General features: G+C 39.1%; 1 protein-coding gene across 3 annotated transcripts in view; it reads right to left on the reverse strand.

Moving 5' to 3' along the window:
- The window catches only part of LOC133552698 (palmitoyltransferase ZDHHC5-B-like), a 48,695-nt gene extending 38,132 nt beyond the window's left edge, over positions 1–10,563 (reverse strand). For all 3 annotated transcript variants that reach the window (XR_009806752.1, XR_009806751.1, XM_061900087.1), the window contains exons 1-2: positions 10,441–10,563; positions 96–1,331 (exon numbers count right to left, since the gene is read on the reverse strand). Coding sequence is in view for 1 of the 3 variants with exons in the window: in XM_061900087.1 (XP_061756071.1) it covers positions 96–244 (149 nt within the window). In the remaining 2 variants the exon portion in view is untranslated. The remainder of the gene's footprint in view (positions 1–95; positions 1,332–10,440) is intronic.
- Between the last annotated feature and the right edge of the window lie 3,584 nt (positions 10,564–14,147).

Below are 14,147 nucleotides of genomic sequence, written 5' to 3' on the forward strand. Positions count from 1 at the left end.
TTTATCTCAGACGGAATGCAGACGTTAAAGCATATCATTCAGAACGTATAACAACAATGTGCACCACTTCATTTTTGAATAGAGGAAAGACTCACGTGAAGCAGAAGAACAAGGAGGTGGATCCGACCAGGAAGATGGTGGCCGCAGACACCGGGACATAGCGGCTGGGTCGGAAAGGGCGGGGAGGAGCAGAAACTTGGCCGCCCGCTCCTCCCCCAACACCTCCGGTTTTGGTGCACGGCATCAGAGACGGAATAAAGGGAGAAAGACCAAGCCAGGTGTCTACTGTCTACCTATTTTAAAAGCTGTTCTCGGGGGTCAAAATGACAAAAACTGGGTCTTTTTGGGAGAGGCCATTGCTATAATTTCAAAAATAAGCACTAGGCTAAGCAGCATATGAATGGAAACACTTACTAACGATTTCCCAGCACTACAATACTTACTCAAATAGATTTTTTTTTTATCTCACATAACAATACACTTTGACTTGCATAAATATAAAATGTTCTGTGCTGAATTATAATTTAAGCGTAAAAAAGCAGGGGCAGCAATATGATACAAAAATAAGTGTAGGAAATTCATAGATATTTTTGCATGGCTTCAATGGTATTGTTTGTTATTCGGTGCACAAACTTCAGCAAAGTCTGCAAAACACAACTCAAATGACTTCCAATCGCTGTGCTTGAGTTCTGATTATCTGCTTTGCAGAATTAAAAATAAATCGATCTCAATGTAAGGGAGCGGGGAAATGAAAGACTGGCGGCATAGAGCAGAAGAAGCAGGCAGGGGATTGAGCACAGCAGCTGTGATTGTCCCGAAGGGGCTTAGTTAGGCACTGGGTGGGTGGAAGAAAGTGAGGATTGGTTGATGGCTGCAAGCGGGACGCTTCCACACTTTTTGAAGCAGCCGTGTACAACTCAACAATGATTGCCTCCTCTTGTTTCTTTCTTCAAATCAAAGAAAAGTATGATGGTGTCTTTGAAAGTTTTAAAAAAATAAGGCAGAACCTCAGATGTAGACTTATAAAACTCCAGCCAAGTCCATATTAGATCCTTTCTTTCAGTCTGTGTTAATGTGGCAACAAAAAATGAAATAAAAAGTCAACTCATTCCAAAAAGACGCCATGTGCACGTCACTGCGGTGTCACTGCGCTCGGCCAAGCCCGGGTGGAGAAACCTCTCCCACCTCCAGATTCTTTGCACGTAGACCTCCTCTCCCATTGTTTGGCTTTTAAACACAGACATCTGCAGGAGTCTGATGCATGGTACTTTTTTTTGTCCCTCCCGATTTGTATTTGTCCACAGCTTGTGATGTCAGATTGTAGGATGCCCCTGTAAGAAACAAAAAACAAAAACAAATATCAGTATAAATAGCAATGTGTCTATTTGCTGCCTTTATTCCTCCACCAGGAGACTGGTCTTCTAAAAATTAAAAATCTAATCAACAAGTGTCCAATGTTGTTTTGATTTATTTATTGAGATGCATTGGGTTTTTTTCCAACACCTTTTCTTTCTTTCACACAAAAAGTTACCTACATTTTAACATGTACAACCAGAGATGTCCGATAATGGATTTTTTGCCGATATCCGATATTGTCCAACTCTTAATTACCAACGCCGATATCAACCGATACAGATATACCGTATTTCCTTGAATTGCCGCCAAGTATATAGTATGCGCCTGCCTATAACTACTGCCGGGTCGAACTCGTTTTGCAAATTATTATTTTTATTAGCGCATGTCCAGGATTTCCGCCGGGTCAAACTCGTTTCGCAAACTAATTAGCATATGCTTAGAATTTCCGCCGGGTCAAACACGTCACGGTCGTCATTTTCAAAATGGAGGAGGCTGATTTCAATCATTTGAAATCGCACAAAGGGAAGAAGATTAAGAGCTATTCAGTAGGATTTAAGGTCCAAGCTATTGAATATGCTAAAAAGAACAGTAAGCAGCCATGTTTTATTAATATACCGTAGCTGCGTGTGTCAAATATGAGTCATTAAATGACTCCTGTCTCCTGGTGGTAGAGGGCGCTAGTGATCCTTCTTGCGACAACTTGGCTGCAGAAGAAGTGACAACAAGCAGCAAGAGTGAGCAGCGATCGTTTATTTTATCCTCTCGCTTGCACTTTTAACATGGAGGATTATATATCTAAAATAAAACAGTTTTCTGAACTGGAATTTCAATCGAAGCAGGAGGTAATAAAGGAAGATCTCCATCGAGACAGAGAGACTTAAAACTGAAGAAAGATAAAGAAGACTTCTATAAACAAGTTATCGATGCTTTTGATCACAAGGAGCTGCGCATGGACTTCATTTATAAGTAAAAGGTAAGACCATAATAACGTTTTTTAATTAAATGTGCTTTTCATGATGGTATCCTTACATCACACTCAAATTTATAAGCACAGGCCTAAATTTACCGCATGCCTTTGGTAAGCGCCGGAGTGAGAAGAGGTTTTAAATCAATTAGCGCCCCGGCAGCAATTAAAGGAAATACGTCGTGGAATTAACTAATTACTATGCCTAATTTTGTTGTGATGCCCCGCTGGATGCATTAAACAATGTAACAAGGTTTTCCAAAATAAATCAACTCAAGTTATGGAAAAAAATGCCGACATGGCACTGCCATATTTATTGTTGAAGTCACAAAGTGCTTTAGTTTTTTTAACATGCCTCAAAACAGCAGCTTGGAATTTGGGACATGCTCTCCCTGAGAGAGGATGAGGAGGTTGAGGTGGGCGGGGTTAGGCTGTAGGGGATAGCGGGTGGGGTGTATATTGTAGCGTCCCGAAAGAGTTAGTGCTGCAAGGGGTCTGGGTATTTGTTCTGTTGTGTTTATGTTGTGTTACGGTGCGGATGTTCTCCCGAAATGTGTTTATCATTCTTGCTTGGTGTGGGTTCGCAGTGTGGCGCATATTTGTAACAGTGTTAAAGTTGTTTATACGGCCACCGTCAGTGTGACCTGTACGTCTGTCGACCAAGTATGCCTTGCATTCAATTGCGTGTGTGAAAAGGTTTATTGGCGCTCTGTACTTCCCCTTACGTCAGTGTACTACTCCGTACAGCGGCGTTTTAAAAAGTCATACATTTTACTTTTTGCATTTAAAGCATTTATCGGCCGATAATATCGGCAGTCTGACATTATCGGACATTTCTATGTACAAGTTATCGTTGAATGAATTAACGGTAAAATAAAGAGAGAAAGAATTAGATTAAATATAGATAAGGTTTGCTTCTTCCTACTTATTTTCAAAGATATGTTAAATCCAGCAAATGTAACATTGCAGATATATTTAGAAAACAATCTTGCCTTCCTTCATACTGCAGCCACACGAGCCATTTGGAATTTGCATGTAACATGACGTTTTTTGCAACAATGACGTCACCTGATTATCCATAAATTCAATAAATTTACCCACAGTGCTTTGCGTGGGTCCAACATTGGAGTCAATAAGCTCTCTCTTTTACTCTATCCTCTTGTTGTGGGGCAGACTAGGGCTGGGGGATATATCAAGTTTGTAAGATGTATCGATATATTTTTAAACAAGAAATGAATTAAGAAAATATCGTAATATCGATACGGCTTGACGATATAGCCTTTTATTAATATCTCAATATTTTTAGGCCATGTCACGATACACGATATATATCTCCATATTTTGCCTTAGCTTTGAATGAACACTTGATGCATATAATCACAGCAGTATGATGATTCTATGTGTCTACATTAAAACATTCTTCTTCATACTGCATTAATATATGCTACTTTTAAACTTTCATGCAGAGAGGGATATCACAACCAAGTCAATATGGCAAAAGTGTATGTATTAAACAGTTATTAAGCAGTGGCAGAAACATTCATGTCATTTCAAAACAGAAAGTTAAAGATTGTCAGAGACATTTTAAAACAAGCCATGAGTGCACTTTTGTGCATGATGTCACTAAGATGACATATCAAAACAACACTAAATTAAAGTGCACTTTTTGTACAGAACGCCACTACAATAGTTTAAAACAAATAAAGTGCACTTTTGTGCATGATGTCACACAATATATTTCAATAACTGTCAGATAAAAATGAGCTGCATAATAGGAAATCAAATAGTGTATGTCCTTCGCTATGTGGTAGATTACTGTTGTTGACAATATTTTTAATACGATCTGGAAATGGTTGCTTCGGCATTTTGTGGGTATGGCACCGAACGGGGATGTTGACATGCAGTTTTAAGCACTCTTCATTCCCTAGCGGGGGACTTTTTAAATGATGCTACAAATTAGCATCATTTCTGCCGCATACTTGTTTGACATATTCCTGTTTGAAGCCAAACCACCGCCAGAAAATGTAACCTGTGCTGTTTTTCTTAGTAATTAATCCTTCCTTCATTTGTTACCAGATCAGCAGCTTATTTCTCTCGTATTACCACTCGCACCACCCCGCTGGCATCACAGCTAATGTTACCCATGTTGCTACCTCTCACGCGAGGGCGTATGACACGACTGTATGTGAAGTATGTAAGAAGGTGCGCTTGTTTTACGTCTCTGTGAGAAGGAGAGACAGGAAAGATTGAGAAGAGCCTGCAGTGTAATTTCCGCAGCAAAAAGCAACTGCGTGAGAATGTATACTCAAATATCACTATATATAAGGGGTGTAACGGTACACAAAAATTTCGGTTCGGTACGTACCTCGGTTTAGAGGTCACGGTTCGGTTCATTTTTGGTACAGTAAGAAAACAACAAAATATAAATTTTTTTGTTATTTATTTACCAAATTTGTAAACAATGGCTTTATCCTTTTAACATTGGGAACACTATAATAATTCTGCCCACGTTAATCCACATTAAACTGCCTCAAGTTGTTGCTTTGATTAAATAAAATGACAAAACCTTTCTTCTACATATAAAAAGTGCAACATTAAACAGTTTCAAGTCAACTCATCATGCTTAATTTATTACAGCATTTGGGGAGCCTGTAGTTGACTTTTATTGTGTAAATGTTATATTTTTGTGAACATATGATAGCAGGGACCCTTCCATTCAAAACTAGGCTGCTACATAACTAATGATTAATATAACAATAGCAGAAAAAATTGTACAATAGCAATAGGAGAGACTATTCATCCCTAGACACCATGGACTTCATGTGAAAAAACAGACAGACAGGGCTTTGCTGCCCCTAAAACAAACAAACAAACAAACAAATACACACACACACACACACACAGCAAAATGAGCTAACGTTACACTAAAAGCTAATTAGCCTTCACCTCAAGCCAGAACTGCGAGCGAGCTGAGCTGCAGTTTAAGTTTCTAGAAAGTCAACAGGCTCATAGTGATGCTAGTAGTAGTTGTGACTGGGAAGTGTTTTTTATAATTTGGGGAGAGTACGATGTCCGCTGCTAAACATTGACAACATGCGTTCTGAATACGCAGTGCTGATTGGCTGTTACATCGCTCTGACTACGCACTGCTGATTGGCTTTGTAAGTAACCAATCAGAAGGTTGTGTGGGCGGGACAATGCTGGGTGCTCAGACAGAGGCAGAAAGCAGAGCAGCTTGTTAAGGCTTTAGATTACAAACTCGTTCGATACACCTCCAAACCGGACCGAAACCCCCGTACCGAAACGGTTACACGCACTCTTACACCCCGACTATATAGTCATTTTCATTATCCCACAGAGACAAACCCGCGATATATCGAGTATATTCTACATATCGCCCAGCCCTAGTCAATATCTTTTTAGAACTCCAAGAAAAGAAGGAAGCCTTTATCATTAATGACCTCTGGGTAATCCAGTATGTCAAGTAAAAGCCTGATATTATTCGATATCTCATAAATCCTGACTGTCTCATCAATTATGTCAATCATAACCAATTTTAAAGGTTTAGCAAAAATAATAGCTACAATCTTATAGTCATTGTTTAAAAGGCTATTTGGATGCCAATTATCAATGATTAGTACATCTTTGTTTGGTTTGGGTATAATGGTAATGAGGCCTTATGTTAAAGTTGGAGGAAGGGCACCTGTATCAATACTTTCACTAAACACTTCTAGTAGGAAGGGAGCCAGCACTTCTGAAAATATTTTATAGAATTCAGATGTAAAACCATCCACTCCAGGAGATGTGTTACTTTTTAAACTATTAATTGATTCCACTACTTCCTTGAGACAGATTGGACGTCACAAAATACTTGGTCAGCTGGTTAGTTTGAGATTTTAAAGTTTGAAATTCGGTTATTCGACGTCACTAAGAGAACCAACAGAGGGCAGATGTCGTCAAGCAGTTTGTCATGCTGCCATAAAGCAGTCGCCAATTGCTGCAAAAACTAAAGGGCGTAAAGAGTGATGTCGGCAGGTTTGAATTGCAGAAACGACACCTGGAACACATTTTACTGTATTTAGAGTCAACATAATACGTGACAAGATTAAAAACAAAAAACAAAAACAAAAACTTGTCAGTGTGGTGCGAGCCCACTGAAAACTGATCCGGATGAGCGTCGTAATATGATCGTTAGGACACCCCCCTTTCAGCAAAGCAGCAAATTAGATCTACTGTGGACTGGATCTCACACTATTATGTTAGATCCACTATAGACTGGACTCACACTATTATGTTAGATCCACTATGGACTGGACTCACACTATTATGTTAGAGCCTCTATAGACTGGACTCACACTATTATGTTAGATCCACTATGGACTGGACTCAACACTATTATGTTAGATCCACTATAGACTGGACTCACACTATTATGTTAGCTCCACTATGGACTGGAATCACACTATTATGTTAGATCCACTAGGGACTAGACTCTCACTATATGTTAGATCCACTATGGACTGGACTCACACTATTATGTTAGATCCACTATGGACTGGACTCACACTATTATGTTAGATCCACTATGGACTAGACTCTCACTATTATGTTAGATCCACTATGGACTGGACTCACACTATTATGTTAGATCCACTATGGACTGGACTCTCACTATTATGTTAGATCCACTATAGACCGGACTCACACTATTATGTTAGATCCACTATAGACTGGACTCACACTGTTATGTTAGATCCACTATGGACTGGACTCACACTATTATGTTAGATCCACTATAGACCGGACTCACACTATTATGTTAGATCCACTATGGACTGGACTCACACTATTATGTTAGATCCACTATAGACCGGACTCACACTATTATGTTAGATCCACTATAGTCTGGACTCACACTGTTATGTTAGATCCACTATGGACTGGACTCACACTATTATGTTAGATCCACTATAGACCGGACTCACACTATTATGTTAGATCCACTATAGACTGGACTCACACTATTATGTTAGATCCACTATAGACCGGACTCACACTATTATGTTAGATCCACTATAGACTGGACTCACACTATTATGTTAGATCCACTATGGACTGGACTCACACTATTATGTTAGATCCACAATAGACTGGAATCTCACAATATTATGTCAGACCCACTATGGACTGGACTCTCACAATCATGCTAGACCCACTATGGACTGGATTCTCTCACTATTATTTTAGATCCACTATGCACTGGACTCTCACATTATTATGCTCGATTCACTATGGACTGGACTATTACAATATTATGTTAGATCCACTATGGATTGGACTCACACTATTATGTTAGACCCACTATGGACTAGACTCTCACACTATTATGTTAGATCCACTATAGACTGGACTCACACTATTATTTTAGATCCACTATGCACTGGACTCTCACATTATTATGCTTGATTTACTATGGACTGGACTATCACAATATTATGTTAGATCCATTAGGGACTAGACTCTCACTATTATGTTAGATCCACTATGGACTGGACTCACACTATTATGTTAGATCCACTATGGACTGGACTCTCACACTATTATGTTAGATCCACTATGGACTAGAAATCCACGGCCACTAGAATGGTTGTTAATCCCCCAAAATATCAAAATCGCCCATCATGTTAGCCTAACAATTCACAAGCTCGGGGGGTTGGGTTGGTTGTTTGGGGTTCTAACTGCTAGGCGGCTAATGTGCCTCCTTGGTGTGTTTTCACGCCTATCCATCCATCCATCCGTTTTCTACCGCTTATTCCCTCGCCTAATGCTGTCTAAAAATGTGACTTTAATGGCGTGTGTGTGTGTTATGTGTTAATGTGTGTGTTATGTGTTTAATGAGTGTGTTGTGTGTTAATGTGTGTGTTGTGTGTTAATGTGTGTGTTATGTGTTAATGTGTGTGTGTTGTATGTTAATGTGTGTGTGTTATATGTTAATGTGTGTGTGTTATATGTTAATGTGTGTTGTGTGTTAATATGTGTGTTGTGCGTTTTATATGTTAATGTGTGAGTGTTATATGTTAATGAGTGTGTGTTATATGTTAATGTGTGTGTTATATTTTAATGTGTGTGTGTGTTATATATTAATATATATGTGTGTGTTATGTGTTAATGTGTGTTGTATGTTAGTGTGTGTTGTATGTTAATGTGTGTGTTATGTGTTAATGTGTGTTGTATGTTAGTGTGTGTTGTATGTTAATTTGTGTGTTATGTGTTAATGTGTGTTGTGTTAATGTGTGTGTTGTGTGTTAATGTGTGTGTTGTGTGTTAATGTGTGTGTTGTGTGTTAATGTGTGTGTTATATGTTAATGTGTGTGTTATGTGTTAATGTGTGTGTTGTGTGTTATGTTATATGTTAATGCATGTGTGTGGTATATGTTAATGTGTGTGTTGTGTGTGTGTTATATGTTAATGTGTGTGTTATATGTTTAATGTGTGTGTTATATGTTAATGTGTGTGTGTATGTTAATGTGTGTGTGTGTATGTTAATGTGTGTATTATGTGTGTGTGTTGATGTGTGTGTTATATGTTAATGTGTGTTATGTGTAATGTGTGTGGTATATGTTTAATGGGTGTGTGTGTGTATGTTAATGTGTGTGTGAGTGTGTTAATGCGTCAATGTGTGTGTGTGTGTTATATGTTAGCGTGTATTATGTGTGTGTGTTGATGTGTGTGTTATATGTTAATGTGTGTGTTATGTGTAATGTGTGTGGTATATGTTTAATGGGTGTGTGTGTGTATGTTAATGTGTGTGTGAGTGTGTTAATGCGTCAATGTGTGTGTGTGTGTTATATGTTAGTGTGTATTATGTGTGTGTGTTGATGTGTGTGTTATGTGTAATGTGTGTGGTATATGTTTAATGGGTGTGTGTTATATGTTAATATGTGTGTGTGTGTTATATGTTAATGTGCGTGTGTGTTATATGTTAACGTGTGTGTGTATGTTAATGTGTGTGTGAGTGTGTTAATGCGTTAATGTGTGTGTGTGTTATATGTTAGTGTGTATTATGTGTGTTAATGCGTGTGTTGTGTGTTACTGTGTATGTAATGTGTGTGTAATCCGTTAATGTGTGTGTGTTATATGTTAATGTATGTGTTATGCGTGTATGTGTGTGTATATGTTAATGTGTGTGTTGATGTGTGTGTTATATGTTGTGTGTGTTATATGTTAATGTGTGTATTGTGTGTGTGTTAATGTGTGTGTTATATGTTAATGTGTGTGTTATATGTTAATGTGTGTGTTGTGTGTGTGTTATATGGTAATGTGTGTGTTGTGTATGTGTGTTAATGTGTGTGTTAATGTGTGTGTGTTATATGTTAATGTGTTTGTTGTGTGTTAATGTGTGTTATATGTTAAAGTGTGTGTGTAATGTGTGTGTTATATGTTAATGTGTGTGTTGTGTGTGTTATGTTGTGTGTGTGTTATATGTTAATGTGTGTGTGTTAATGTGTGTGTTGTGTGTAATGTGTGTGTGTAATGTTATGTGTGTGTTGTGTATGTGTGTTAATGTGTGTGTGTAATGTGTGTGTGTGCTTTATGTTAAAGTGTGTGTGTGTGTAATGTGTGTCTTATATGTTAATATGTGTGTTGTGTGTGTTAATGTGTGTGTCATATGTTAATGTGTGTGTGTGTTATATGTTAATGTTTTTGTGTGTGTGTTAATGTGTGTGTTATATGTTAATGTGTGTGTTGTGTACGTGTGTTAGTGTGTGTCGTATGTTAATGTGTGTTATATGTTAAAGTGTGTGTGTGTGCGTAATGTGTGTGTGTACACACAGCGCCATGTTGTGGTTCATATAAACCTGACGTCCAACAGCATGCAGGCCAGGGCTGGGCAGACATAGAATTCATGCTTTTATCGACATTCAACCCCGTATTAATAAACCAATGTGTTTAAAAAAAAGTCTAATCAGCTTAATAATGTGTCGTCTTGTCTGCCAGACTTGTAGCGGAGCAGCTAGCAGCTAACAGAGTTAGCATGGAGAGTTTCTACTTTCACTTTCTCCTTACAACCAAACACACGGCAACAGTTGTAGACAAGGGGAGGTGGAAGCCACACGTACCTGAAATATTCTTCCCCGCTTGGTGGTCGTGGAGTGTCGGGGTGAGCAGTGCCGGCCTCACTTTAATAGCCGCCAGCACGCCGCCTAGCTCGTCTAGGCCCACCTCGGAATCCCGGAAATGGTCCATTGTGTGGTCCGCCTCCCAGGTGGGCGGGGAGCCAATCAGAGCGAGGAGGGGCGTGCCCTCGGGGACAGCTCACACCAGAATGTGTATATATATATATATATATATATATATATATATATATATATATATATATATATATATATATATATATATATATATATATATATATATATATATATATATATATATATATGTGTGTATATATACACATATATATACACACACACACACAAAGTGGGGCAAAAAAGTATTTAGTCAGCCAGCGATTGTGCAAGTTCTCCCACTTAAAATGATGACAGAGGTCTGTAATTTTCATCATAGGTACACTTCAACTGTGAGAGACAGAATGTGAAAAAAAATCCAGGAATTCACATTGTAGGAATTTTAAAGAATTTATTTGTAAAATATGGTGGAAAATAAGTATTTGGTCAACCATTCAAAGCTCTCACTGATGGAAGGAGGTTTTGGCTCCAAATCTCACGATACATGGCCCCATTCATTCTTTCCATAACACGGATCAATCTTCCTGTCCCCTTAGCAGAAAAACAGCCCCAAAGCATGATGTTTCCACCCCCATGCTTCACAGTAGGTATGGTGTTCTTGGGATGCAACTCAGTATTCTTCTTCCTCCAAACACCACGAGTTGAGTTTATACCAAAATGGATACATGGATGATACAGCAAAGGATTGGGAGAATGTCATGTGGTCAGATGAAACCAAAATAGAACTTTTTGGTATAAACTCAACTCGTCGTGTTTGGAGGAAGAAGAATACTGAGTTGCATCCTAAGAACACCATATCTACTGTGAAGCATGGGGGTGGAAACATGATGAGACGGCAGCAGCGCAGCAGTTCTTTGAAGGCTCATGAAATCAAAATTGGAGCAGTTATAAAAACTCTTTGCTCATTCCTGTGCAAGTTTGAAGCTGACACAACAAACGCGCTCAGAGGAGATGTTTAAAAAAAGGTGACGGGTTTTTACAAAACCTTTTGAAGGGGTAATTGCCAACTTCCTGTTGATTTTTGCTGAAGGATGTCAATTAATGAAATGTAGGTCTAAGTGAGACCTACATAGAAGTTTTTGTTTCATGTCTCTGTGACATTCCTAACGGAAGTTACAAGAATTTTTGTCTGTGTTTTCTTCCCAAAGGCAGTTTTGTCAGTGTTTTATTCCTAGGGGGCGCTAGAGCACAATTTTGAGGGTTTTTTTTTTTTTTATTAGAGCGCAATTTTCACCAGTCGTGATGTGTGTGTCAAGTTTGGTGAGTTTTAAAGCCTTTTAAGCGGGTCAAATTACAGCTTAACGGGACGAAATGACATTTTTTAGGAAGCTTTTGTTTTGAAGATGTTTTTGCCAACTTCCTGTAGATTTTTGCTGAAGGGGGTCGGTGTATGAAATCTAGGTCTAAGTCAGACCTACATAGGGGTTTTTGCTTCATGTCTCTACGACATTCCTAACAGAAGTTACAAGCAGTTATGTCTGTATTTTTTCCTAGGGGGCGCTAGAGCGCAATTTTGAGTTTTGGTTTTAAAATTTGATCGCAATTTTTGTCTGTCCTGATGTGTGTTTAAATTTGGTGAGTTTTGAAGCATGTTAAGGGGGTCAAATTACAGCTCAAAGAAGCGGCGGTATAATAATAATAAACCTTTGGGACATTCAGTCCCTAAATAAAACACTATTTTACAGTAAAATTTGGTAAATGTTTTGCGTATTTATGTGAGGCAGAGGGTTCCAGCACGTGTTCCCCTTTTGGGGCCCTATTGTCAGACAGTTTGGCATATTTGTTAGTTATTACTGTATAATCAACAGCTTACTTCAAAGAATTGATGTAATTAATAATGAAACCCAGAGGCTAATTCATACATTATTCAGCCCTCTGATGGCAGCCATAACTGCCATGTGGCCCTCAATGAAAACCACTTTGACATCCCTGTACTAGATGAAACATAATGATGAAAACTCCATCCATCCATCCATTTTATACTGCTTGTCCCTTTCAGGGTCGCTGGAGCCTATCTCAGCTGCATTCAGGCGGAAGGCGGGGCACACCCTGGACAAGTCGCCACCTTATTGCTGGGCCAACACAGATAGACAGACAACATTCACACTCAAAAATTTACATATTTAGGGTCTCAATCTCAATTTATCCGGGGGCCACTGGATGCAGTCTGGGTGAAGCTGGGCCGCGAGAAAATATTTCTTAAAAAAATACTTTTAAATGTCTTCATTTTTATTTTCAACACAAAATAAAATAAAAATATAAATGAACAAAATGAGAATTGTGCACCGCAAATTTCTCTGTGTAAATAAGACACGTCGGGGAATAAATTTGTATTTAGCCCACGCACGGAGAATAATGTTATTTCCGCAATTTGTGTCGGTCCGCTTTTCCTCCCTACAGCAAAACGGCGGTCGGGGGATAATAGCCGGGAAAGTACCTGGATAGCGAGCGCAAAAAAGTGAGGGCTCCCGGAGTGTTATCCGGCGTCATTTAGGAATATATGTAGTGTTCATCATGTGAGGTAATGCTAATTAAACAATAAAAAAATCCAAATAACGATTTCAATTGGTCCAGGTTATCGGGGACTGTTATTACTGACGGACAGGTGTCGCGGTGTGACTGCAGCCAGGCACGTAAGAAAACCCTTGTCTCCATGGCAACGTCTCTGTCGCTTTTCCACTAACGCAGAGGTAGGCAACACAGAATGTTGAAATAGCCATTTTGGAGCCAAATAACAAAAATCGTCTCTGTTGGAGCCAACTGGGGGGGTGGCTCGGCGTGGAGTTTACAGTTATGGTAGCACAATTTAGCCCCGAAGGAGCTAACATCACGACTAGCGGAGCATCAGGGCTGGGGTCCAGTGCACCACAGTCTTGTATTGTCGTTCGGTCCTTCGGCGGAGTGCTACGGAAGCTACCGGTGACGACGTCTCCCTGGCAAGTGACTTCAATGTTCGGCCCTCCAGAGCCACATACCACACCATGATTGGAAGATTCCTTGAGCTCCGCACACAACACTGTCGAGCGCCATTCATATAAAACTTACGTTAAATTTGCATATTAAGGCGGGGGCCGCAAAATAACTAACTGTCTGAGACCCCTGAATTAAATCAACATATTAAAAAAAAAAGAAAGAAATTAAAACTAAAACTAAACGTAGCATTAAATCAACAACAGAACGACGTTTGTTTACAATCGCCCTGTTGTTTGTTTACTTGTTGGGACAATCAAGTGTTGTGAATTTGATAGCCGGAACTAAATGTAGCATTAAAATAACAACAGAAGAGTAAATATTCCGTTGTCCAAATCAACATATTTTACTATGAAGAAACATTCCGAAAAATCAACATATTTTACTTTGAAGAAACATTCGATAAAGTCAAGTATGTCAAATAAAAGCTGCAAGTGTTGACTAAACAAACAAATGAGCTCTGCTCAAGTCGATGCCTTCACTTGTGTGTGTTTTACAACATTTGATAGTCAATGACTGCGGCGTCAGCTCTGCAAATGATCATGCATCTAGCCCGATGTTCTTCAACCACTGTGCCGCGGCACACTAGTGTGCCGTGAGATACAGTC

Source organism: Nerophis ophidion, linkage group LG05, assembly GCF_033978795.1.
Source record: "Nerophis ophidion isolate RoL-2023_Sa linkage group LG05, RoL_Noph_v1.0, whole genome shotgun sequence".
Taxonomy (NCBI): domain Eukaryota; kingdom Metazoa; phylum Chordata; class Actinopteri; order Syngnathiformes; family Syngnathidae; genus Nerophis; species Nerophis ophidion.